The sequence below is a fragment of the Alosa alosa genome, chromosome 24, assembly GCF_017589495.1.
Source record: "Alosa alosa isolate M-15738 ecotype Scorff River chromosome 24, AALO_Geno_1.1, whole genome shotgun sequence".
Taxonomy (NCBI): Eukaryota; Metazoa; Chordata; class Actinopteri; order Clupeiformes; family Clupeidae; genus Alosa; species Alosa alosa.
This window is the reverse complement of record NC_063212.1, coordinates 1,597,175-1,622,422: the sequence shown is the minus strand read 5'-3', so window position 1 is coordinate 1,622,422 and position 25,248 is coordinate 1,597,175. Positions and strand designations below refer to the sequence as shown.

The 25,248-nt window shown below is 42.7% G+C and overlaps 3 protein-coding genes across 3 annotated transcripts; 1 reads left to right on the top strand and 2 right to left on the bottom strand.

Moving 5' to 3' along the window:
• The first annotated feature begins 168 nt into the window (after positions 1-168).
• On the top strand, positions 169-10,983 carry LOC125289914 (FERM domain-containing protein 7). Its single transcript, XM_048237021.1, has 13 exons — positions 169-280; positions 599-756; positions 3,038-3,142; positions 4,787-4,829; positions 4,964-5,045; positions 5,665-5,762; positions 5,881-5,995; positions 6,363-6,510; positions 6,894-6,989; positions 7,203-7,366; positions 7,584-7,652; positions 7,957-8,032; positions 8,287-10,983. Exons 2-13 carry the CDS (start codon positions 631-633, stop codon positions 9,415-9,417), a joined length of 2,253 nt encoding a protein of 750 aa, XP_048092978.1. The 5' UTR covers positions 169-280; positions 599-630; the 3' UTR covers positions 9,418-10,983.
• Positions 10,984-11,136: 153 nt separating this feature from the next.
• Positions 11,137-16,793, bottom strand: pip4p1b (phosphatidylinositol-4,5-bisphosphate 4-phosphatase 1b). The gene is made up of 7 exons (XM_048236038.1): positions 16,561-16,793; positions 15,749-15,924; positions 14,681-14,787; positions 14,065-14,170; positions 13,610-13,662; positions 13,385-13,475; positions 11,137-12,495 (listed from the first exon to the last, which is right to left on the bottom strand). Exons 1-7 carry the CDS (start codon positions 16,661-16,663, stop codon positions 12,352-12,354), a joined length of 780 nt encoding a protein of 259 aa, XP_048091995.1. The 5' UTR covers positions 16,664-16,793; the 3' UTR covers positions 11,137-12,351.
• Positions 16,794-20,411: 3,618 nt separating this feature from the next.
• Positions 20,412-24,357, bottom strand: zgc:77880 (zf-DHHC domain-containing protein). The gene is made up of 9 exons (XM_048236037.1): positions 24,224-24,357; positions 23,786-23,874; positions 23,144-23,217; positions 22,903-23,015; positions 22,657-22,718; positions 22,203-22,329; positions 21,667-21,739; positions 21,245-21,389; positions 20,412-20,529 (listed from the first exon to the last, which is right to left on the bottom strand). Exons 1-9 carry the CDS (start codon positions 24,346-24,348, stop codon positions 20,438-20,440), a joined length of 900 nt encoding a protein of 299 aa, XP_048091994.1. The 5' UTR covers positions 24,349-24,357; the 3' UTR covers positions 20,412-20,437.
• Between the last annotated feature and the right edge of the window lie 891 nt (positions 24,358-25,248).

The following is a 25,248-nucleotide window of genomic DNA, read 5'->3' as shown; positions in this document are numbered from 1 at the left end:
TATGCACACAGACGCTATATATCCTATGTTTTTATTTTCGTTACCTTTAGTTTTTCTAGCTGGGTTGTGATTATCACTAAAGAGACGTCCAAAGTGCACACGCACCCGTGGCGCGCAACTCAGTTGCGCAGCGGGGGCCGCTGGAGACGTAAATGATGCTGTGATGCGCTTGACTGGAATGATGCGCGCAGGGTGCCTGCCTGTCACCGGCATATTGCAGTTCGCAGGGGGATTCATGCCCTGGAAGAATCAGTGGACATTAATTTATTTCCAAAAGGAGGTAAGACAAGCCACCAACCCACTTTACACTTTTGGAAAGGCTAATATTATTGAAATTTCCGGAAGAATAATTATATGTTAACTGATGATGGTGTGTTTGTATGAGCTTTGTATGCTCTTTAACGGTTTTCCATTTCAATGAATAATGACGTCAATAATATAATTGCATTCTTGCGTGGCATGTTAAAGTTGTGCACGTTAAAGTTGTGCATGTTTTTTTTTCTGTTGGGAAGGAGACGCACCCAAACATAAGCTAACAATTTAGGGTAGTTTACAGAGTTTACAAGTGATTTTTACATGGTTTCTTCTCTCAATTAAGAATTATGTTAGTAAACTGAGGACCGGCATACAATGGGCGACAAATTCGAGTTATTGAGGAAGACGCCAACCAAAAGCACCACTGCGCGAAAGCAAGAAGGCAAGCTGAGGATACGCGTCATCTTCCTGGACGGCAGCGAATGCTTTTTCGAGGTTGAGGTAAATGAAAAAGGCATTGAATTAATGAATTCATATTAACTATGGATTACTTGAGTTTAATTGACTTGTCCAAGATGTTTTGCTGTAGCTAGACTAAATTGAACCATAGGGCAATGGTTAACCTATATTTGACCTGCTGAAGTTTCAAATATGTAGGCAAAGCAGTCATTTAGCCTATATGAACCTATTTACAAAACCCTCACTATAACATACAGAATGTGTTCCTTATAGCTATAATTTACATTAGTGTAGGCCATATAGCCATTTGAGGACTTATTTTAAATATTATTGGGGTCATGGAAAGGCTCACTGAACTGTATGGTGAAAGGCAACATTGCCAGAGGAGTCTATTCAAGATATAATGGGATTACAGGGTTTCTGCTCTGAGTCCACTCACAGTACTCACACCCCCTCAGGCTCTGTCCCTGTGAGAGTGAGTGAGATGCTTCAGAGGAGCGTATGTCAGAGTGATGTGTGTGTGTGTGTGTGTGTGTGTGTGTGTGTGTCTGAGAGAGAGAAAGAGAAATTGGATAGATAGAAGTGAAGATGGGAGAACAGAATGACAGAAAGAGAGAAGGAGGGATAGAGAAGGGAGACAGTAAGCAAGAGCCAGGGAGGGAAAAGGAAAGATATGGAATGAAAGAGAGAAGGAAGTAGTGACATGGAATATGGAGAGATGAAGGCTGTGTGCTGGCCAGCAGCTCAGCTGTGTTTTCTTTATAAAGTAGTAGGATTACAAGCCCCATTATCTACAAGCTCAATCTCCGACAATGGCCTACCCGTAAGATGCCCTTACGGCCCGGGGGCCTCTCCCCAGAATGGAGGGCAAGAGGGAAAGAGAGAGAGAGAATGAGAGGAGGGACAGAGAGGAAGGGAGAGTAGAAGGGTTAATGTATGTCTGTGTTTCTGGGCTGAAGATTACCAGAAAGATGTTATGAAAGCTGTTCGAAAAGCTGAGAGAATTAGTGTTTTAGGATTTTGGGTTGTGTCGGAGCTACGGTCTCTGTGACGTACGGGGTGGCTCTGAATGTGAACTCCATTCCGCCTTCATAGCCTTGGGCAAAAGAATCAATTAACACAGATAGGGAGGGAAAAGACGGAGAGAAGAAGGGATGAGAGGGCCAGAAAAGAGGAGTGGAGAGGCAGTCACACCGAGAAATAAAATCATGATTTAGCCAGAGAAGACTGAAATGGCAGAAACTGAAAAATTAAATAAATAAACAAATAAATAAATCAAAATAAAAAAAAAACATGCATTTCAGGCAAGGCAAGCAGGCATGCAGATAAATGAACAGGTAAATAAATAAATAGTGAATTAGCCCAAAACAAGCTCTTTGGATTGCTGAATGCAGCCTATTGCTGGTAGATGCAAGGTCTCTGTCTCTGTGTCGCTCCCTTACTCTCTTTAGTGTCATGGAAACACATGATGATTACAGGTTGTGTATCATGTCCACACTGCTTTCTGTTCTCCCCTGTGTTCTCTGGGGCTGCTCTCGTTCCCAGCTCCTTTTCTCTCTTTAGCTCATCCTTGCCTTCTCTCCATCTGACAGCATAATAAGGATGTTCTCTGCCCAGCTGGTGTGGTAAACATAGTGTTCAACCTCGTACACACATAAAAACACACAAACACACACACCACACAAACACTAACATATGCACCAGGAAACACGCAGGCAAAAACACACACACACACACACACACACACACACACTGTTATTAAAGGCTTAAGGGGAGGAGTGCTTGACATGATAAGCACTTCACTGTTTTAAATATATTCTCATGAAGTGCAAGGCAATATACATCATATTTGAGTCTTTAGGCTTGTGCAAACATTTTCTGTGTTGTGAATTTTTTTAGAGATATTTTACGACTTCAGCATCATTGTAACTGATGTTTAGATTTGGATTGGTGTTTACTACTGGCCTGTGTCGTCTTAATAGCACGCCTGTGATGGACAAGATATCCACATCAGAAAAAAATTCTCACATGTGGAAAATGTTCATTCTCAAATTCTTTTTCAAACCTCAGCAAGATTTTCTCCACCTTAGTACATGCTTACAGTATATTCCCATTCTCATAACTCATGACAACCAGAATCTTTACTGAGATTTACTATAGTCAAATACTTCCTAACTTTTGTGGACATGACATCCAGTTAAATTACATAAAGTATGTTAAGGGAAGTCTGTTGTAATTGATGGTCAATTTTGACCACTCTTGCATCTACACATGTCCCACAAACTGATGATGTGTCATTTCTCTCATCTGTCTATCTCTTCAGCATAGGATTTTGGGTGGGGATTTTTTCAACAAAGTGTGCGGGCACCTGAAGCTGCTGGAGAAGGAGTACTTTGGGCTGGAGTTCCGTCACCACACTGGTACCTATGTGAGTAATGCACATGTGACCCCTGACCAGGGACGTGCACAGACATTTGGAAGGGCAGGGGCTCAAGTGAAAAAAGGGCACTTCCCATGTTTTTAAATAAAAAATGCATTAAAATCTCTGACTTACTGATTTAGGCAATCCAGGTACCTTCACACCCATGCAAATATTTAATACTCAAAATACTTCTACAAACGAATCTGTACAGAAACACAAAGGTCTTCTTAATTAGTAGTAGCTATTACACATTCCCCCCCTTTCACATATAATTGAAGGCTGTCTGTATCATGTATTAATGAAGATCTATTGGCAAAAAACAAATGAGTAGAATGAAAGACCTACAATCAAAATTATGTTGTTACAGTTTAAGGCATCCTTATCCTAAATTCACCAAACAGGGGGAAATACTGCCTTCATGTCAGTAATTAAGTTTTTTTCACCTGCAGCACAAGACCAAATGTGTTCAAAGTAGCTCATTTTAAGCCATGTTAACGCTTCATTTGCATATCAATATGGTGATGGTAATGGCGTTATTAGAGACCAATTTCCCTGTATTCAACTGTTGTATTTCCCTAGCCTGGTGTAGACAGAACTCAACTCAATAAGCCAGCTTTTTCTATCTTCTCTAACAACAGGCTGTAAACAAAATTAACCGAAGCACGCTCAGTCACAGGCACCATTGCTCATCTGTCCATCATTGTATAAAGCCTACCTGGATGATCTAATTGATCCCGCAATCTGATTGGCTCCAAGGATCCTGCAATCTGAAAGGCTGTGGGAATCCTGCAATCTGATTGGCTCCCAGAATCCTGCAATCTGATTGGCTGTTGGAATCCTGCAATCTGATTTGCTCCCAGAATCCTGTAATCTGATTGGCTGTTGGAATCATGCAATCTGATTGGCTGCTGGAATCCTGCATTCTGATTGGCTGCGGGAATCCTGCAATCTGATTGGCTCTCAGAATCCTGCAATCTGATTGGCTGTGGGACTCCTGCAATCTGATTGGCTGTGGGAATCCTGCAATCTGATTGGCTGTTGGAATCCTGCAATCTGATTGGCTACCAGAATCCTGCAATCTGATCAGCTCCCAGAATCCCGCAATCTGATTGGCTTTGGGAATCTTGCAATCTGATTGGCTGTTGGAATCCTGCTATCTTATTTGCTGTGGGAATCCTGCTATCTTATTTGCTGTGGGAATCCTGCAATCTGATTGGCTGTGACCTCCCTCACAAGGTCATGAGAGTAAATACAGGACTTGTGTTCCCTGTATCTTATCTGTCGGTGTACTAGTACCCTGGAGGAGTGAGAGTTTTTGCCATGATTTGTTGCAGACAGTGCTGGTGCTAGATTTGATATAAAACATTCACTGGAACAGTACAGTTAAAGAAACTTGTTAAAGAAATACATTTCTATACTGAACCGAGTGACAAGATGAGGCTGGTCTGAAATTTCCAAAACACCAGATCAGAAACTTGCTGATGGGTTCCTTTTTCTATAGAAAAAAAATCATCAATTGTACTTTAGCTTTAACTGCTACTTTAGCTTTAGCCAACACTAACAGAAAGATTTTACTATAGTTTGATGGAGATGACGAAGCTCATAAGCCTCTAAATGTGGCATCCAATGTATGTGATTTTTTAAATACAGGTTTGGCTGGAGCTACTCAAGCCCTTATCAAAACAGATCAGAAGTAAGTTTCCCCAAATGTGTACAATATGCTGTGTGTGTGTTTGTGTACTTTTGTTGCATGAGAGAAACAAATAAAAAGATTTGATGCTGTTGATCTTGCTGCTGTTCCATCGCCCTTCTCTGCTCTGGCTCTAGAGGATTCCAGTGATCTGGCCTTCCGCTTCATCGTCAAGTTTTTTCCCCCAGACCCAGGACAGCTACAGAGAGGATTGACGAGGTGTGTGTGATTGTTCATGTTTATACATTATTACCAGGGCTGTCAAAATAACTGATTAATTTCAATGAATTAATTTGAGAAAAAATAACTGATTAAAAAAAATAACACAGATTAATCGACCTTTGACCCCGAGCCATTGTAGTCAGTAACCATTAGACTGTAAAATGAAGGAGAGAGAAGAAAATGTGCTGCCTAGATCATTGATTGAAACATTTACTTTTAAAAAGGTTATATCTGTGGCCTGAAATACCTTGTATGTGAAAAACAATTTCTTCCTGGAGCACTTTTGAATTTATTTCCTTACCATATTAGGTCATATCATAGATTATTATGGCCATTATTAAAATAATAATAAAAGAGTTTTTGAACTTTAATGTCACTAATGCTGATTATTCAATGATTCATTTGAATTTAAATATTGAAAATACTTTCACAGCAAAAATTATATATGCGATTAATTTAGATTAATTAATCACAGAGTATGTAATTAATTAGATTAATTTTTTTAATCGATTGACAGCCCTAATTATTACAGCCAGACAATCATGGCTGTAAGTGTTGAGATGCACAGTAAAGTTTGTTCTGCACAGTAATGTTTGTGTGTTTTTGTTGTCTTTAGGTATTTGTTTGCCCTCCAGGTGAAACAGGACTTGTCCAACGGCAGTCTGACATGCAATGACAACAGCGCTACCCTCATGGTCTCTCATATACTACAGTGTGAGTCTCATACTCTGCACTCAACATGACTGTACTCTAGCTCTCTTTAATTTCTCCCTCTCTTCCTATCTTCATATCTTCCATCTCTCTCTCTCTCTCTCTCTCTCTCTCTCTGTAGCAGAGTTAGGGGACTATGATGAAGAGCTGGATGCTCATCACCTGGAGAATAAGAAGTACATTCCAAATCAGGAGTACCTGGACCACAAGATCATGCGCCTCCACAAGAGACACAGGCACAGAATCACACGTGCACTCACCCACCCACATTCACCCACAGACACAGACACACACAGACACACACACACAGACACACACACACACACACACACACACACACACACACACACACACACACACAAACACACACACACACACACACACACACACACACACACACACACACACAGAGAGTTTGATTCTTACCTTGTTCCCTAGTGTTTCCTATCCCCAGCAGAAACGTATAGCCAAACTTACACTCCACATTGATACCTTTCCTCCATATGTCTCTCTCTCTCTCTCTCTCTCTCTCTCTCTCTCTCCTCACTCACTCAATCTCTCTTTGTCCCCTCATACTCACTCATACCATCTCTCCCTCTGTAGAGGCCACACTCCGGCCCAGTCGGATGTGCATCTGCTGGAGGTGGCACGTAAGCTGGACATGTACGGCATCCGGCCTCACCCTGCCCACGACGGAGAGGGCATGAGAATCAACCTTGCGGTCACACACCTGGGCGTGCTGGTCTTCCAGGTACACCAGATATCTAACATCTGACGGAGCTATTTGAGAGCCACCCATGCTGTCTTTCCATTAAGTATGGTGATGGTGGTGGCCTGGACAAGAATGTCAGCTAAATGCCTAAAATAAATAAATATCATAGTGTATGTAGGCTACAGTAAAAGCATTAAAGCTAGACAAACTGCGCTGGTCCAACACCCAGAGACTCTGTTGGAACATTGTAGTTTTTGATTGACGTTTAACAGAGACTATTGTTATCGGTGGGATGTGTTTTTTTTGTGGTCTCTTCCTGGCCAACCAGCATGTGGTTGGGAATAAGAATAGATGAGGCTAAAATAAGCAAATGATATGCAACGTAATGTTTGAGTTTTGAGTGATCTTTGTGTTCTCATCAGGGCAACACCAAGATAAACACCTTCAGCTGGGCGAAGATTCGTAAGCTGAGCTTCAAGAGGAAACACTTCTTAATAAAGCTGCATGCTAAAGTGGTGGTAAGAAAGTTCCAACAAGGAATGGAGGGGAACAGAGAGAGAGAGAGAGAGTGAGTGAGAGTGAGAGATATGTTGTAGTTGTTGTAGGTATATGCTGTTGGACATATGAACATTTTACTGTGTGTGTGTGTGTGTGTGTGTGTGTGTGTGTGTGTGTGTGTGTGTGTGTGTGTGTGTGTGTGTGTGTGTGTGTGTGTGTGTGTCTGTATCCAGCCCTCACGAAAAGACACGGTGGAGTTTGCAATGGCTAGCCGGGATGTGAGCAAGGCCTTTTGGAAAATGTGTGTGGAGTATCACGCTTTCTTCCGCCTGACCGAGGAGCCCAGGTCACAGAAGAAGTCCCTGCTCTCCAGCAAAGGCTCCAGCTTCAGATTCAGGTTGGACCAATCAGAGAGCTCGCTGGAGCATATTGCTACTTTCACTGAGAATCATATGTTAATTATTATAAGGCTGGATAAATTGAAGAATATCCTTTTGAATGTTTGTTCTGTTGATAAACTCATATCAGCCAAATATGTTTCAAACACAATGAAGAGTGTAATACAGATGAACACTTAATTAATTGCAAGTAGTGTGTGTCGTGTGTATTTGCAGTGGCCGAACACAGAAACAGCTGCTTGAATGTGTTGAGGGCGGAGACATGCGGCATGCGTCCTCTGAGAGGTAGGCCTACGTAGGAGAGGACATTTATCTGGACAACGTGTGAAAAAGTACACCATGACATTCCTCACACCCAAAATATATTTGCAAACATTTGTTTTTTTAAAGATCAGCACTTCATCATCAAGAAGGGAAAATTAGAATTTGAAAACAATACACACACACACACACACACACACACACACACACACATATTTGATCAAACTGATCAAAAAGGGATATGATTGGTATTGGTACAGACAAAAATGTGTTTGTTTCTAGATTTGTGTGCATTTGTGAGAGTTGTTTTGTGTTGTTTAACACACAGACCGTACTCCAGATCTGACTACAGGTCTCGACAGTGCAGATCCTCTCCAGACATCCTCACGGCGGTCTCTAAACAGGTGTGCCCCGCTGGACAGGAAATCATTGGTTACTGTGCTGGGGGCTGTGCTGTAGTTCTATTAGCATGTGCATAGCATAGCATATCTGTACATAACATTTATAGAATTGTGATAAATAGCATAACGATTTACACTGCTCTCAATATGTATGTGTCAATCTGTGTATGTGCATTCTCTGTGTGTGTGTGTTATGTGTGTATGTTATGTGTGTGTGTGTGTGTGTGTGTGTGTGTGTGTCTTGTGTGCATCTCTAGTTGTATGAGGAGGCCCACTCGTTCCCTCACCCTGCGCTGGGCCATCTGCACCCTGACGAGGTGGGCACCTCCAAGCGCAGTCGCTCAGCCGACCTGGTGGACCGCTCCTCGCCCTACCACTCCCTCGACCCCTCGCTGGAGCGCTACCCGTCGTCCCCCCGGCTGGCCCAGCGTCACCAAGGCCGGGCGCCAGAGCGCAGGAGCGGGCGCTCGGTCGAGGCAAACAGCACCCACCGGACGGGACATGGCGGCCAGCGCCGACGCCACTCGCCCAGCGGCCAGCAACACCTGGTCCTCCTCTATCCCAGCAGCCCCCACCTGCAGTTCCACCCGGTGCTGCCCACCTTCCCGCTGGCCGCTGCGACCGCCACTGCCGCTCACCCGTACCTCGCCCCGGCCCACAGCTCGTCCGCCTCGCTGGAGCGCCTCCCGATGGTCCGACCTGTCCACGCCGGCCCCATGGAGTACATGCCTCAGCCGCTCAGCTGCTACCCAGAATCCTCCCCGTCCTTCGCCGCCCAGCGGGTGCAGCAGAGGATCCAGGCGTCGAGGCTCGGGGTGGCGGCGGCGGCATCGGCGCGCTCCAGGCTGCGCTCGGAGACGGCGGGCCGCCTGGGGATGGGCGCTGGCCGGCGGCTGGAGGTGGGGCGGCTGGAGGTGGGCCATTACAGCGACGACTCCTCCTTCCACACAGGGCTGCCCCGCCGCTCCACTAGCCAGCCCGACGTGGACCCCCGCCACCCGCTGGCGCCCGCTGCCACTGCTGCCCACGCCTCCGAGTACCGACCCCTGGGCTACTACCCCCACTTGTCCCGACAACAGCTGCCCGCCCGGCCCACCTACCTGCCCCTCATCTCCTCTCCGCTGCCCGAGCGGCCGAGCTCCCTGTGTGTGCTGGGCACGAGCAGCTACAGCGACTCCGACTCCGACTTCTGCCCCTACTACTACCCCGCCGTGGGTAAGATGGTACGTTCCGCTCCGCTGGCGCGCATGCGCTTCTCCTCAGGGAGCCTCCAGCTGGATGAGGAAGAGGAGGAGGAGGAGGAGGAGGAAGAGGAGGAGGAGGACTCGTACAGTCACAGCGGGGCAGGGCCGTGCGGACCCATGCCTGTGAAGGAGATCAAGCTGTAGCTTCAGCAGATGCTCACGCTGGAAGGCCAAAGCTACAAGGCCGTTGGACAGTACACATGCCTGGTGCCTGAATACAACCTCAGCAACCTCGACCGAACTCACAGCAACCCTCTGATTTGACAGTTTGATACTGTCACACACAAATACACACGGAATGGGATTGAGTTATGACACCAAACGTTATATCTATAGTATCTATGAAGCAGGAAAATCTCTCATAATCAATATATTGCAAATGGGTCATGGTTGTTGGATGGGCAGTTGTGTGCCAAGGTTTGGGTACCCCTGACATTTTGTTTTTGAAGTACAAATGAGTAAATGCAACCCATGTAGAAGAAGAGACTTGTTGACAGAAAATAGCAATATAAGATCAGGGGTTCCCAAACTTGTACACAGAACTGCAATGTTTAATGGTTGTTTGTGTGTTCATGGATGAGGTGAATGAGGAGAGTATGACACTGACTAAAACACTGAGGCATTATGTAGCTGTTTTCATCATACAGTCAACCTCATTTTAAGCCAGTGGACTGAGCCTTAGAAAACAGGCATTCTGTGTTCTTGATATTTCTAGTTGCAATACCAAGAACACCTGTAAGCCAATTTAAAAATGAAATCAAAATAATTCAACATTCTTATTTTACAATTCTTGACTGAGCAACAAACGCTAAGATGTGCCAGTGGATGAAAATTGTAAATGTATATTCTATGTTCAAATCCAGTCCAGTAGCTGCCCCTATCTTTAGCCAGATACGGCCATCTTCACTTTTTCACCATCTCGGGTTCACGCCCCCTAATCTCAGGTCAAAAGTGAATTGGACACAAGACAGCAGAAGGCTACATCAATCTTCTTTATCTACCGGTAGTGTGTGTTTATGTGTGATGTTAAAACTGAGACTCCCCATGGCTTGTGTGTGTGTGTGTGTGTGTGTACTGTATGTAGTGATGTGTGGAGGGAGCGATTCCAAAATGATACGATTACTTGTGTGTTTTGTTTTGTGAGTTGTTTTGCTTGGTGCTTTGTTCCACTGTGGTAGGTGTGGTCTGCTGGGTGGGGTGTTCTACATGGTTTATTGACTAATCTGGAGAAGTTAACTCAGAGTTAGTAGTAGTAAACATTCTAACAGAAGCCCTTGGGCCTTTATTCTCTTAGCAAAACAAATCCATAAGGCTCCTCCAGAGTTTCTACATACTCTGAGTTAACCTTTGTAACAACACAGCTCATTATCTAATCTGGCTCAGTCAGTAAACCATATTCCCCCAGTTATCTGATAGGTCTGGTTTATAGGCGATAGGTTCCGTGTGGGCAGATCAGGCCAAACAAGGAATAAGGCACTATGATCATTTAATTGATAAGATACAGTAGTACTTGGTCTTTAAACACATGTTTGCCTTTAGAGCAGACCAGCCTAGGACTAAGACTGGATATTTCTGTGTACTTTTGAGTAGATTAATTACAGTTGTACATATTCGCTTTGAATTTGGTCCATTGAATAAGTTTATTTGTTTGTACAAATTGGCATTTAAAGCCTAAAATAAAAATAAAAAAACCTTTGGCCATAGTGCTGATTCAGATGTCAATCATCAAACATTTTCTACATATTATGCTTTGAAACCAATACCTAGTTCTATAGTTACTGTAACTTCACAATAAATCACAGGATTACCCAATTACATTTTATACAAAACTATGAAACAGAACCATGAACACAGACAAAACAATTCCGTTGTTAAAATATTTATTACAGATAAATGTACAAAAAATGCAAAAATAAACATATTGACAAAAAAGGAATGAATTAGTTGTCATCAACTGTAGTACATTTCAACATTTACATTTAACAATATTAAACACCTGAAAAAAAAAAAAAGATTAAAAATAGACCTTAAGTTAGTTTATGAGGGAGAAAAGTAAACATTGATAGCCATTTCCCCTAAATTATGCCCCCAAATCATTGAGATTTTATATTGATTTTTGGTGTATGTGTGTGTGTGTGTGTGTGAGAAAGGTAGTGTTGGGGTTGTAATTTAGCCAGAGATGAATAATAACACCTGTTAGCACTTTTTCCAGTTTGCACCTACATGTATTGAACAAGTTTATAGATCATATCTGCATGGTTTAATTACAACAGTGATGATCAAAAGGGAAAACCAGCCACAATAACTCAAAGTGTTAAAAAATGATCAGGATATAACCATGACGGCTGAGAAGAGGAGGAAAGCTTGGTCTGTAACTGACTCCACACCTTCCTCATTTCATGATCAACAGTTTTTACTAAATGGGCTCTTCATTGACGCCATCACAGGTGAGACAACACCTGCGTTCTCATGGCTTCTGCATACTGCATGTTGTCAGTTAACCATAGAATGCAGAATGCATGCTAATGCCACAGTGCCATCCACACTGAGAGCCCTGAAAGAGTCCAATTCAGGTGGTCTGGGCTTAAGTCAGTAAATTATGAGCGGTAAACATTTGTACATTAAAAAACAAAACCACCCACCTTCCAGGAAATGTCACAGTAAGTGTTAATGCCATTAGGAATTATATAAGGAACTGAGGGAGGGGGACTTTAGTATTTCAATACTTCGACTTGGACATGCCTGGGGAAGCTTGGGGAGAAGCTGGGGGGGGGGGCACAGACAGGCTACACAGCACACAGCACAGGGAATAAAAGTTGATCGGTACGGCATGACTTACATTTTAAAACATGTACATAACAAAAAGCTTATTGCCTCCACCCGCCTCTATTCATGTTCCAAACGGCACCACACATCAGACTATTCTACCACTCCATCCATCCATCTTTCCATCATACTCCCCTCCACCCACTCCTCCCTATTCATTATCTCCCTCTCTCTTCTTCCCACTGTTCCCTCTGTCCATCCTGTCCACTCTTCTCTTAACTCTCCGCCCCCATCATTGGTTTGCTCTGTGCTTCAGGCGTAGCTTTGGAGGGGCTCACTGATCTTCACGCAGGTCCAGTAGATGGCCCGGGCCAGGCTCAGCAACGCCAGCACAATCAGCACGGCCCACGCTGCGTAGATCCGCTTGTTTGACTGCGTCTGGACCCAGGTGCCCGCCTGGAGGGATGGAACAAAGTACAAGGATGAGGACAAAATAGACAGAAGAATTAGACAAATAGAAAGAATTCAAAGTATTTGTACTAGTACAAATAGTATTACTCAAGTAATTTCCAGGGAAAGGGTTCGAATGGGACTGTTATATGTGCATGTATACTATATGGACAGAAACAAATTATGAATGTTTCAAATTATGAATGTTCTTAGCAGACACCACATGTCCATAATTTTCTTCTGTCAATACTTTCATTGTTAGCGTGACAGTAACACCACTAACTGACAATTGGTAGGCCCGAAATCGAAATCGAAAACCCACCATTGCAAGTCTGTGTCGCTTTGGTTGTTCTGCTAAATGGGCTGTAATTGTAGAGGGTGCTCATTTTTAAACCACCCTGCATGTGATTCATGTAAACTGCATGAGTTTACTGCTGCAGGGAATTCAATCAAGGACTGGCAAGCCCACTACACAGATCAGGGTTCCCACTCTAAGTGAAATGTAAAAATTCCATGACTTTCCCTGACAAAAAAACAACATTTCCATGACTTTATAATGAAGGGTACAAGATTTCAGAATGGTTGTTTTAGAGCAAGAGATGAATAAATGGGTATTGAATGAACAAAGTTGGGCTAACCACAACTACAGTACTCAAGCAAGCAGTAAAGCTAATAATCAGATATACACCAATTCAGAATTCAAAATTCCCTGATATTCCATGACTTTGTCCCCAAAATGATAAAATTCCCTGACTTTCCAAAATTCCATGACATTCCAGAAATTCCATGACCCGTGGGAACCCTGACAGATACATTGCAATGATTTGCAGCATGCAGTGGGATGAAAATGAACCTAAACCAGTTTCCCACAGGTACAAGACTGTACACCACTTACTATTAGGCCTGCTGTTGCTATGACGAAGATCAAACACAACAGGAAACACCATAAGCTCTGCCTTCGCGGATAACGCTGACCAATAGAAGAACTGGGGAAAAAAAACAAGATTTCAGAAAAGAAGGGAAACAGAAACAAAAAAAAGTGGTGAAATGTGAAAGTGTGCGTGTGCGTGTGTGTGTGTGTGTGTGTGTGTGTGTGTTTAAACCAAAGCTGTACACTTACACTTTTCTGCAGTGTGGGCATCTGGCTAGTGTCCTGTCTGTAAACTCTGTCCACTGAGGAGAAAATTCACATACCAATTAAAAACTTAACTCTAATTTGTTCATATTCCATTTTTATTCTTCTGTTTTATGTTTGGGCTTCTCTGGCCTGTAGTAAGTAGCAGACAGGAAGCAAGAGGAGGAGAGATGTGGAGCGCCTGGGTTTGGAAAATGTCCTCAGGCCACACTTGAGCCGTGGTCCCAGTGGACACTGGAGCTGCATGGGGTGGACACCGCTGCCGATGCGCTACAGCTCCCCCAGTGTCACTTAAGTCCAAACTCCATTTGCAGCCACTTGCTACTTGACCAACAGCTGGTCAAAAAGAAGCCAGCTTGACCTGCTGCACTCCTGTACCTTTTGTTCTCTAACAGGATTGGACGGTAAGTCCGAATGTGGCGACGCATGCGGTGTCTTACCAGGAACGTGTTGGCACAGTGTCCGCAGCAGACGCGCGCTCCAGTAGGCTGAGGCTCTGAGGCCACGGATCCTGAGTTCACCGGCCCCAGGTTAATGATCCTCTTACTGCAACACACAATCACCACACACACACACAGCATGCATTTAAAGTGCTTTTACAGTACATGATGACTATATTGACACGTGCAAACGAGGTGTCATCAGGTAAACTGGAAGTCGGACAGTAGGGTAAATAGATTTCTCTTTGTGATACAGGTGGTGACGACACTTGATGTGGTGATCCAACTATTTTTTGGACACTTTCTCTGACATTTGAAAAAGCTTGTAAATGTCTTTCCAAAGAAGATGTCATACAACCTTACACATACACCCAACCTCTCTCATTCTAGTTCCTTTTCAAGAACTAACCGCAGCAACATATTGCATACAATAAGCCAGGTCATTTTATTCATTAGTTTGGCTTTGCAACTGGGCTACACCCAGTTCACACTGGTCAGCACAAAAGTCACTGAGCATGCCTCATGACCGTTCTGAAAGTGGAACTTCCTTTTCTGGCTTTGGACAAGACATCCGGAGCTGCGTCCCCCTCTCGCTCCTCTTCCCAGTCCAACTCACCAGTACGGTCGTGGGCAGGCGATCCGCTGTGACGTCACCTTGCAGATGAGGAGGCAGTTGCAGGGGCAGCGCACATACTTTTTCCCAGTGGGAGCATTCTTTATGGGCTACACAGACAGGGAGAGAGGGAAGTTAACAAGAGCAGAAATGCTGCCGAACTTCTGCTCATTGATATGCATACATACATACATGCATATGTATGTTCCCAACAACAAAAGCGAACAAAAGCATCAGATTTAGAATGATCATATTAGAACCAAAACAACCCTTCAGGGCAACAGACCCATAGACCCACTTCGCTAGCTGCCAGTTCACAGTGGAAGAGTTCTAGTTTCATTATCTATGTATGTCAATGCAGAACAAGCCATAAAGAGGATATAAACAGGGCTGGATCAAGCAGCCACTTGTGATAAATTAAAACCTACAGGCTCACTGTTGTTACTGGACTCATGTGACTTGCATTAGTGCTGAAACAACACTAACAAAGACGCTTGACAACTATGGCCCAAAAGTAGCATTAAGTATTGAGATTAATGCTCCAGGTTTAAGTGTTAACTTTGTACAGTGATTGAAGTGGTAAGGAATCAAAATCAAAGCGAGATAGTCCTCCAATCATTCACACCCACACTTAATCCAAAAACCCTTTTATTTGTCACAGTTGTAATGTGAATGGTTATTTCTGAGACTACATTGAGCGGGAGATTTCCATTCCTCTTTCCTCTTGGTTGTGTGTAACCAACTGCAACCACAATTTCTAGTTTTGTGTAACATCACTATAATCTGCTTAGCCGAACATATTGAACATTTTTATGATATTTATGTGTATATGTGTTAGCACAACTAACAATTACTTTCATAGTGGATTAATCTGTTAATTATATCCTCAGTAAATCAATTAATTTGTTCGAAAACATTTTCGAAAACAGTGAAAAAATGTTGATCAGTGTTTCCAAAAGCCGAGGATTATGTCCTCAGATGCCTTGTTTTGTCCACATGCCAAAAATATGTAGTTTACTGTCATAAAGTAAAGGGGGGGGGGGGGGTGGTAGTCTATGTGCATGTACTTACTGTAGCCTCTTTGCAGACTCCACATTTGACCACATGCTGATGGGTCTTCCCTTCTACACTGATGAGGCTCTGGCACACCCTGCAGCTGATGACCGGGGCACTGCTGCTGTCCGGAGAACCCAGAGGGGAGTAGGGAGGAGGCGCCTCCTGGGAAGCACTGGAAAACGAAGGAAGACCTGAGAGAGAGAGAGAGAGAGAGAGAGAGAAAAATCCCAGAAATTCATTGAGCAGTAATCACACAGCAACTGCCCTCCTCCCTGTGGCGACATCAGGCAACTTTTTGAATAATATTACTGGCTGCATGTGTTCTGAATGACTGGATGACTTTGCTAATTTGCCGTCTGGTGATTAAAGTAGCCTACTTCAGAATAAAAACTGATGCACAATATCAATTGGAACGCACCCAAACAACAATGGGGATGTACGCTTGTGTATCATCAGCTGAACACTGGTAAGTGTAGGCTATAAAAAACAGACCTGTCAGAGGACTTGGTATTTACTATTTCCAAAGATTACCCTTTTCGAGTAGTTATATTGTAGTGTATACTCAACACTGAAAACAAATGTAGGTTACCAAGCGCATGTATGGCGTAACCTGGAAGCACTTAGGATAGGCTAGCTGTAGATGTTTTCAACCAGAAGGATAATTAGGTTACAGCTAATGTAAAATCACGCATTTTTCGAGTGACGGTGGGGTATCATAAGAAGCTACTGAATTAAAAACTCTACATGCTAAGCAAGAATTAATATATATAGTTTGGGTAGAGGCCGTGGCTTGTCATAGTTGCCCTAATTTTACAGCATTCACTCACTTTGAGGTTTAGTCAGAACTCCATACTGGCCATCTCCTGCAGACAACCCGTTTGCTTCATCTCGAGTATCTGCCAGCAGCGGAGATCGTTCGCTGTCCGCCATTCCATTGAACACAGCCAGGAACGGAGGTAACAGCGAAAAGGTATTAAATGGTGTATAATGACACAGTAATGACCAAGATGCTATGCGTTGAACGGCAGCGAAACATAAGGAAGCATCACATGATCACATGTCCGCGCATTCCAGGAAGTGCAGGGAAAAATAACAACACCACGTGACAGGTTGCATCCCCTTGCTTGAACACGGGGTGGCGTCGTGCACACATCTGCCAGCATCTTGTTAGTGTCAGTGTTCAGTAGTAGGCTGTTCACAAATGGATTAGGACAGTGTTTTTCAACCTTTTTTGTGCCACGGCACACTTTTGACACTTAAAATGTCCCACGGCACACTAACATCCTGTGTGAAGAAAAAATAAACATACCATAGCCTAAAATGTCAAATAATACACAGATATGGCCTTATTAAGGCTTCTATACACAGGGTGCGATTTGTGTAAAAAACAGAGGGGGTGATTTTGAATAAGTTTGTAGCCTACAGAAAATAAATAGCCTATCATACTGTCAGTTAATTGCCTAGGCTACAGTGCAGTGAAGAGTTTGGAGAGTAAAGTTATAGGGCAACTTGAAGTTTTATGAAAATAATTTAGATAGATAGATAGATAGATACTTTATTGATCCCCAGGGGAAATTCAAGAAATTCAAGAATGTACGAACCAGAACATAAAGACCATGAAGCTTCTATTTCTTGCAGCTGTTAAAACACCCGCTAGATAGTTTAAATACCCACCAACATTCGTTTTTGCAGTACAGATTATTTCTAAAAGTTATTTGTTTACTACAGGCTGCTTTCTCGTTCGTCCTCCGCAAACTACAGGTGTTTCGGTAGAGAGCCATTGAATAAGCGATGCCAAGCAATTTCTGTAACACTTTTTGTGACATTCAGCAAATATCTCCTCATTTAATGTAAGTTCCTTCGGACAATAGGCCTACGTTCTACTCTACGTGCAGTTGTCCTCCATCTCAGTTGCATCAGTTTTCTAATTTTGAAGGTTCTAAAACATTATTATGTTTCACTGAATCCTTATGTTTAACTTTTCCATTGAACCTAGCCATTTGTGATGGATTACACACTCGACATTCTGAAATGTCCTGCACGATCAAGGCCAAATTAAGTTATCACGCAGCCACTGTGTCAGCAGCATCAGTGCTGACGGTGACGGTGCGTTTCTGAATTCAGATTATTATGTAGGCTAGCCTATAGACTGTTCTCACGTTGCAGCGCTTTACTTATATGAAGAAGCATTAATCAATATGAGGGGCAGAGGGGGATAAATGTTGTCCCCCCCGACGATAAAAATAATTTAGCAGAGGTAGGGATAGGAAAACCAGAGGGGGGGAATCCTAACCATCCCCCCCTACAAATCGCACCCTGTCTATACAAGACCTGCTCACTAAAACAAGCGCCCTCTGTTTCATTTGTAGGTGACTATATCTAATTTAATTGTTTTTATGAACTGGATATGTGATGATTCTGTCAATACTGGATAAGGGCCCCCGTTGTACAATGCCTGCATACCACAAATAGTGCAATCGTACAATCAATGAGATCATGTGGTTATACATTCTTTGATGCAACAGTTGCTTTTCTGAGTGAGTGACATTTGGGTAATTTTCTGCGGCACACCTGATGATCTCTCACGGCACACTAGTGTGCCCCGGCACAGATAAGACCGATCAAAAGCTATTAGGGCCCGAGCACCGATGGTGCAGGGCCTTGCGCACCAAGATGCGAAGCCCTATCGTTTTTGTAAGGATTCTTCTTCTTCTTCACTTTTTTTAGGACGTGACTTGGCCGTTTTTGAAGTGGTTCCCATGGTCAAAAACGCAGGAAATTTGGTACACAAGTCAGTCATAGCGCTTGCTACTCAGGCTTTGGCCCCAGGTGTGGCCCACAGACTCAATAGCGCCCCCTTATGTAATTGAGCTTCGTGGTTGACATATAGTTTCAGCTAAACACACCAAATGTGGTAGGTGTGTGGGGCTCCCAAAGACAAACAACTTTTGTACATTGCATTAGCCACGCCCAACAGGAAGTGAGGTAATTGGGATTTTGTGCATTTGGACACATGGTCAATTTTAACCAATTTTAACCTCAGATTCATGTGAAATTTGGCAAACATGATGGCAAGATGTTGCTGTTAAATTGTGAAGGGATTTTTGATATGTCGTAATATGTTAAAATAGTGAAATAATGAATTGTTATGATTTTAATATCCCGCCACATGAACAGAATATATAGAGTCACAGTGCATTTAATGAATGGTCTGAAACTTCTCAGGTTAATAGATATGATTACGATGATATCCAGATACCCAATGGGCCTGCCTGGCATAGCGCCACCACCTGGCCAAGCAGGAAATGTGCCAGAAATGGACAATGCCTGAAACTTTACAAAATATATCATTATTATGATCATATAAATACGTCATGATATTCTCATGTGTAATTCACATGCCTAGCATAGCGCCACCATCTGGCCAAGCAGGAAATGTGCCAAAAATGTTCAATGCTTTGATGGATTGATCTGAAACTTTACAAAATATTGGATATCATGATTGTGATGATATTCACATGTGTAATTCACATGCCTAGCATAGCACCACCATCTGGCCAAGCAGGAAATGTGACAGACATTTTCTATGCTTTGAATGAATGGTCTGAAACTTTACAAAATATTGGATATCATTATTGTGATATTGACATGTTATTCACATGCCTAGCATAGCGCCACCATCTGGCCAAGTAGGAAATGTTCCAGAAATTGGCAATGCCTTAACACAGCGGTTCCCAAACTTTTATTCCCGCATACCACAACAATCCTGACTCGGCTTGCGTACCCCCACCATCCGACACATAAAAACGTTAACACATTCTATTGATGCTTTCCAGGCATCATGTTTAATTAACCGCCCTTACATGATAACTAAATCAAAATGTGCTGGTCTATGAGCTCTCACACTAAAAAAACAGTGTGGAGAACAATGTTATGAAACACAGAGAACAAAGAAAACATAGGCTTAAAAAAAAAAAAAAAAAAATCATTTTCCACACCTTTCCGACATTGCCCTTTTAATCTCACGTATCCCCTAGTGGAAGCTGTATCACCATCCCTGCTAGCTAGATAGATAGACTTTATTCATCCCGAATGAATTGTTTTGGAACACACACATGTAATAAAAAAGGATAGTATGAGAAATTTCATGAAAATCGTTTTTTTTTATTTTCACATTATCAAGAGCAGCATAGAGAGACACACAGTTCAACCAATAAAATACAATATACATAAATGTAAACATGATCATCATGAAACATGATTCATTTCGGCCATGTATGTACAAGGCTGCAAACATTCCTTCAGCTGTCCACAAACAGCAAACAGTAACAACAATATCTGTTTTTTTTTTTCCTTCTTAAATTAAGAATAAAAAAGTTTAAAATTAAGTTAGCAACCAGACACTGCTGGGGCATGTATCCTCAAAATGAACACATAATGTAAGGGATCCTCATGTCCAGTTAAGACAAAAGAACAATCATAACACAAGGTAAAATTCCTTTTTTCAGAAACAAAGACTTGTAGAAATACTTCACTTCCAGTTCAGTGTTTTTTTCTGTGTGTGTGTGTGTGAGAGTGTGAGTGAGAGAGAGAGAGAGAGAGAGAGAGAGAGAGAGAGAGAGAGAAAGATGTGATTGTTTGTGTGCAGAAATACTTCACTTCCAGTTCCAGTTATTTGTGTGTGTGTGTGTGTGTGTGTGTGTGTCACACATCGTAGTCAGGAAGAGCCGAATAACTGATTCCTCCGACGGAAGGAGGGGCAGAGTGGAGTGGTAACAGCCAACAAAGCACAGACCCTGCAACAAACAGTCAGCTATTAGATAGATGCTCCATCATCTTCAAAACACACACACACACACACACACACACACACACACACACACACACACACACACACACACACACACACACACACACAAAGAAGGAGACCTAAACGGTTCTGTCTCTCTCTCTCTCTCACACACACAACACAAAGAGTGCAACAGGACACCGAGACCAATTCCATTCTGTCTCGCTCTTTGCTTTCATTGTAAAGGTCAAACACAGAACTGTGACAAAGTATTCCAGACAACATTGTCAAGAGGAAGACTCTGCCCAGCCTATGGTCAGTACACTGAACACACAGGCCCCATTTACCTCAGGACATTTTGTCTGCCTTGGGACAAACTGGAACAGCTGATCGACAGTATAAAAACCAAGAGCAAATGCCATCAAACGACAGAGGAAACTGTCTGACTGGCTTCTGAAGTCACATCTAGTGATTTGATATGGAGCTTTACTGCATGTTAAACAATTCTAGATCTGAAATGGCAACTGTAACTTGGACTGTGTATAAATCTTTTGCATGTGCTGTAATGATCTATGTAAGACACACACACACACACACACACACACACACAATGTGATCTTGAATTTCCCCTGGGGATCAATAAAGTATCTATCTATCTATCTACACACACACACACATCTGTAACAAATGAGACATCTTGCCCCACATTCTCCCTCCCTCACCTCTTCCAAAGACCTCTCGGAGCAGCGCTAGTTTGGGCTTCCGCGTGTGTGTGTTGTGTGTCGGAGGGGCGCCGTTGGCTCTGTCCTTCATGAGCTTGTTCTTCATCTGCTCAATGGGCGTCTCGTCTGTTATTATGGACACTAGCTGCACAGGCAAAGAAAAGTGGAGGGAGAGAGAGAGAGAGGGAGACAGAGAGAGAGAGGGTTGGCACAAGACAAAAAGGAGAAAAGGGAGATGGATGAAGTGATGCAACCAATCTAATTCAATCAACTTAATGGAGGACAACGTAAATCACTAGCATGGCAGCAGCATTAGTGTGGCGTTAGTGACAGCTATGAGCTCTGACTGCTTGGCTATGAGCTCTGACTGCACAGTATGAAAATTAACTGATCACAGAGCAGCAATGCAGCACTTCACTCACCTGATCGTAAAATATGACCATTACAAACACACCAAAGAGAATGGACTCCACCAGAAGAATAATATAGTGAGCCCTGCATGGGTGAGAAAGAGAAAGGGGGGTATAAATGCATGAAGAATTATAGAAAGGAGTAGACTTTTACTGTGGCTGTAAAACCATGAAACCAGAAGTGATGAGATATTATATGGTCCAGGTGACATGGTGACATAGTAACACCTGTAAATATCCTTACATATCTACCACAGACCATAAAACCCAAGATAAACCATGATACTGTCACTCAAACCTTCAAGATACACCATCAATGTGATTAAAAAAATACAAAGCTCTAATGAATGTGTATTTTGCTTGGTAGAGTATTACTTTCTTTTTTTAAGAAGGCCTGTATTTCCTATGGGTCAGCTCTGTCATGTCTGTCTCTCACACTATGAGGTGTTTGCTATGGGTCAGCTCTGTCATGTCTGTCTCTCTGTCACTCACACTATGAGGTGTTTGCTATGGGTCAGCTCTGTCATGTCTGTCTCTCTGTCACTCACACTATGAGGTGTTTGCTGGGCGACTCTTCCCCTTCTTTGTCCTTCTCTCCGTCTTCCTCCCGCTCACTGCGGATCCTCCACACCCACGCTGACACCACCAGTACCAAGGAGTACAAGCTGGCCATGCCTAGCACAGGTCAGCACAAGAGGCATGCAGGGGGAGAGAGAGAGAGAGAGAGAGAGAGAGAGAGAGAGAGAGAAAAAAGAGAGAGAGAGAATGAAAGACAGAAAGAGAGAGGGGGAGAGGGAGAGGAAAGGAAGCAGACCTTCAAAAAACAAGAAAATCAGCCTGGAGATACCCCACCCACCCCGCCGCTTAAGCACGTCTTTCAAGTCGTTGAGAGGGAGGTTTACTTAATGTATATCCTGTATGTACTGTATATAATAATGTATATAGCTATTATACACATAGCAATGGAATGTCTAGCAACAAGAACAATAGTGCCACACCTACCCGTGTAGAAGAGAAACTGGATGAAATATTTCTGGTTGAGCTCTCCAACACAATTGTTTATCCTAAAAATAAACAAACAAAAGAACTCAGACAGAGCACAATACAGAAATCTACTGTGCGGCTAAGAGTGTGTATTGACCACACACGCTATTGGTATTGGACAGGGATGTGTGTGTGTGTGTGTTTGTGTGTGTGTGTGTATGTGTGTGTGTGTGTGTGTGTGTGTGTGTGTAATACTTGACTTACCAGGGACAGTGGTGGTCCATGCGTCTGATACAACGTTGACAGACCTTGCAGTGGTGTGCCCGAGGTGGCCGATATGTTTCACATCTGCTGCACACTGTCCATCCCTCACAACCCTATGACACACACACCAAAACGTTAATATTACATGTTACATGTTACATTACACACCGTTATAAACCATACAAATAATTCATACACCTCAAACACACACAGAGAGAGAGAGACAGAGAGAAAAACATACCCTCTCATTCATGCGACTGGATTGTGATCTCAGGTCAGAGAAGTCAATGGCCGTCTCAGGCAGAGGCACCATACCTGCTCATACAGCATAAAGGGAATGAAATACAGACGTGGAGAAAAACACAAACATGTTAATGTACTTTGTATGTAGGTACTCATGTATGCTCATATATTTTGGATATGTTCTCTGACTGTGACAATGTAGTGCCAACATGTTGACATGCTGTTGTTCTTTTTGATATCCCTCAAGGCTATGTCGTTTAACCCAAGACTGCAGTGTTTTCTTTTGCAGATGTCCTTTAAACGTAATCATCACAACCATAATTCCCCCAGACATAGTGTTGTGCATTACTCTTTGTCACCATTTTTGTTTTGCTATAGTGTTACAGTGTAGTAACCTTCTCTATAGAGCTTGACCACTTTCTCTCATTCTGTGGAGTAACAATGTCCCCATACGTACAAGCTACACAACATCCTAGTTATTATCAGAGTAGGTTGAAAGTTCTAAAAGGTCTAAGCTCCAGGATGGTAATAAAACTAAAATGGATAGACTTGGACTGATGTTTAGGTGATGATGTTAAAGTATTTAAGTAAATGTAATGTACAATGTTTCACAGCTATACACTGTTGGATACAAACTTACCTGGATCTGAGAACACAGCCTTTGAGTGACATGCAAGTAGCAGCAGTAATATTACATTAAACACTGCACCGTGCAGCGTGCACCACACACTGGGGAAGACAGAGAGGGGGAGAGATGTAGCCTGATATATGTCATGTACACGAGCTACCAAGCAGCTCACCATCTCTCTTACACACATCAGCATCAAAACAGAACTACAATGATCTCATTTTATCTTATCGTGTTATAGTTCGTTTTTATCACCTCAGAATAAAGCTGCACTTAGGCTTTAAGTCGACTACATAGCATAATATACTATTCGTGGCACATTGGTTGGTAGTCGCCACTATCAACAATATGTTATCAGAACATCGCTCAGAGAGATAGTGGTAGCTAGCAGATCCTCACCACAAAACCCTGATGCCTTACGGTGTCTTCATACGATTTAATAACACCTACCTTCCGGAGTAAGCAGGGATGAGCACATATTGAATAACCACATAATCGGCATAGAAGACGCTAAAATATGTCAACAATAAACAAATGAATCCACACGGGTCTCGCCGACAGCGAATAGAAGCCATTTTTGGATCCCGTCTTCCGGGTGACGTCACGTCGGAGGATAGTCGTGACGTTTGTCAAGCTATGTTGGAAACCTACTACACCAGTCTTTCTAATCTTACCAGTTGTTACATAAGAAACTCTCATCCGTCTGTTTTGTAATCGCTTTTGGTAAAAGTTCTATTTTTGAGCAAGCAACTGTTGAGATTCTAGTCTACACAGATGCATTTTTCCGTTTTGGTGTATCAGAAATACTCACTGGACAGTGGCAATGCAATTTTTGGCCAGTAAACAGCTCATGGTTAGGCAGGAAAATACACAATATATTGCTAAAAATAAAAGGAAACGCATCACTAAGATCTTCAGAATCACACTATTATTGTAGGTCTGGTGTGCACACGTTATAATGCTGTAATTCCATACACTGTTACTTTTGCAACGTGTCCTCTACAGGGCACCGCTAATTAAAAAGAGGAATTAAAACAATACAAAGGAATTGAAACTTCAAATTTCCACAATGCTGAGTAAGCATTATGTCTTAATTTTACACTAAAGTCTTTCTTGCACACATACAAACACACACACACACAAAGCTCAAAACAGTCCATCAATCAATTTATTTATTCAATCAACATGATCAAAAAAAATTAAAAAGCTCCGAGCAAACAGTTCAACTCTGACATCCTACTGACTGTAACAGAAGACATAAATCAGAACGGTGTAACTTAAGAGACAAAAAAAATAACTGAACAAAATCCGAAGTTACTACTACTAATGAAGACAGAACTGTGGGCAAACTGGGTTAAATGAAAAAATACAAAACATTTGGATAGTTGAGATGCCATAGTAAAGACACTGTTTTTCTTTGTAGCAGAATATCTGTCCCTTACCTTATCTTTTCACATACATACAATACATCTGGA

Bases quoted from the DNA above. Each gene is read 5' to 3' on its own strand.
- LOC125289914 (XM_048237021.1), top strand. From the start codon at position 631: ATGGGCGACAAATTCGAGTTATTGAGGAAGACGCCAACCAAAAGCACC. The intron at 5,996-6,362 runs GCACAGAATCAC...CTCCCTCTGTAG, and splicing joins CGCCTCCACAAGAGACACAG to AGGCCACACTCCGGCCCAGT. The intron at 6,511-6,893 runs GTACACCAGATA...TGTTCTCATCAG, and splicing joins TGGGCGTGCTGGTCTTCCAG to GGCAACACCAAGATAAACAC.
- pip4p1b (XM_048236038.1), bottom strand. From the start codon at position 16,663: ATGGCGGACAGCGAACGATCTCCGCTGCTGGCAGATACTCGAGATGAA. The intron at 15,925-16,560 runs GTGAGTGAATGC...TCTCTCTCTCAG, and splicing joins AGTTCTGACTAAACCTCAAA to GTCTTCCTTCGTTTTCCAGT. The intron at 13,663-14,064 runs GTAAGACACCGC...TTTTCTCCTCAG, and splicing joins ACTGTGCCAACACGTTCCTG to TGGACAGAGTTTACAGACAG.
- zgc:77880 (XM_048236037.1), bottom strand. From the start codon at position 24,348: ATGGCTTCTATTCGCTGTCGGCGAGACCCGTGTGGATTCATTTGTTTA. The intron at 23,218-23,785 runs GTAAGTTTGTAT...CTGTATGAGCAG, and splicing joins GGCTGTGTTCTCAGATCCAG to GTATGGTGCCTCTGCCTGAG. The intron at 20,530-21,244 runs GTGAGGGAGGGA...TGTTTGTTGCAG, and splicing joins CCGAGAGGTCTTTGGAAGAG to GGTCTGTGCTTTGTTGGCTG.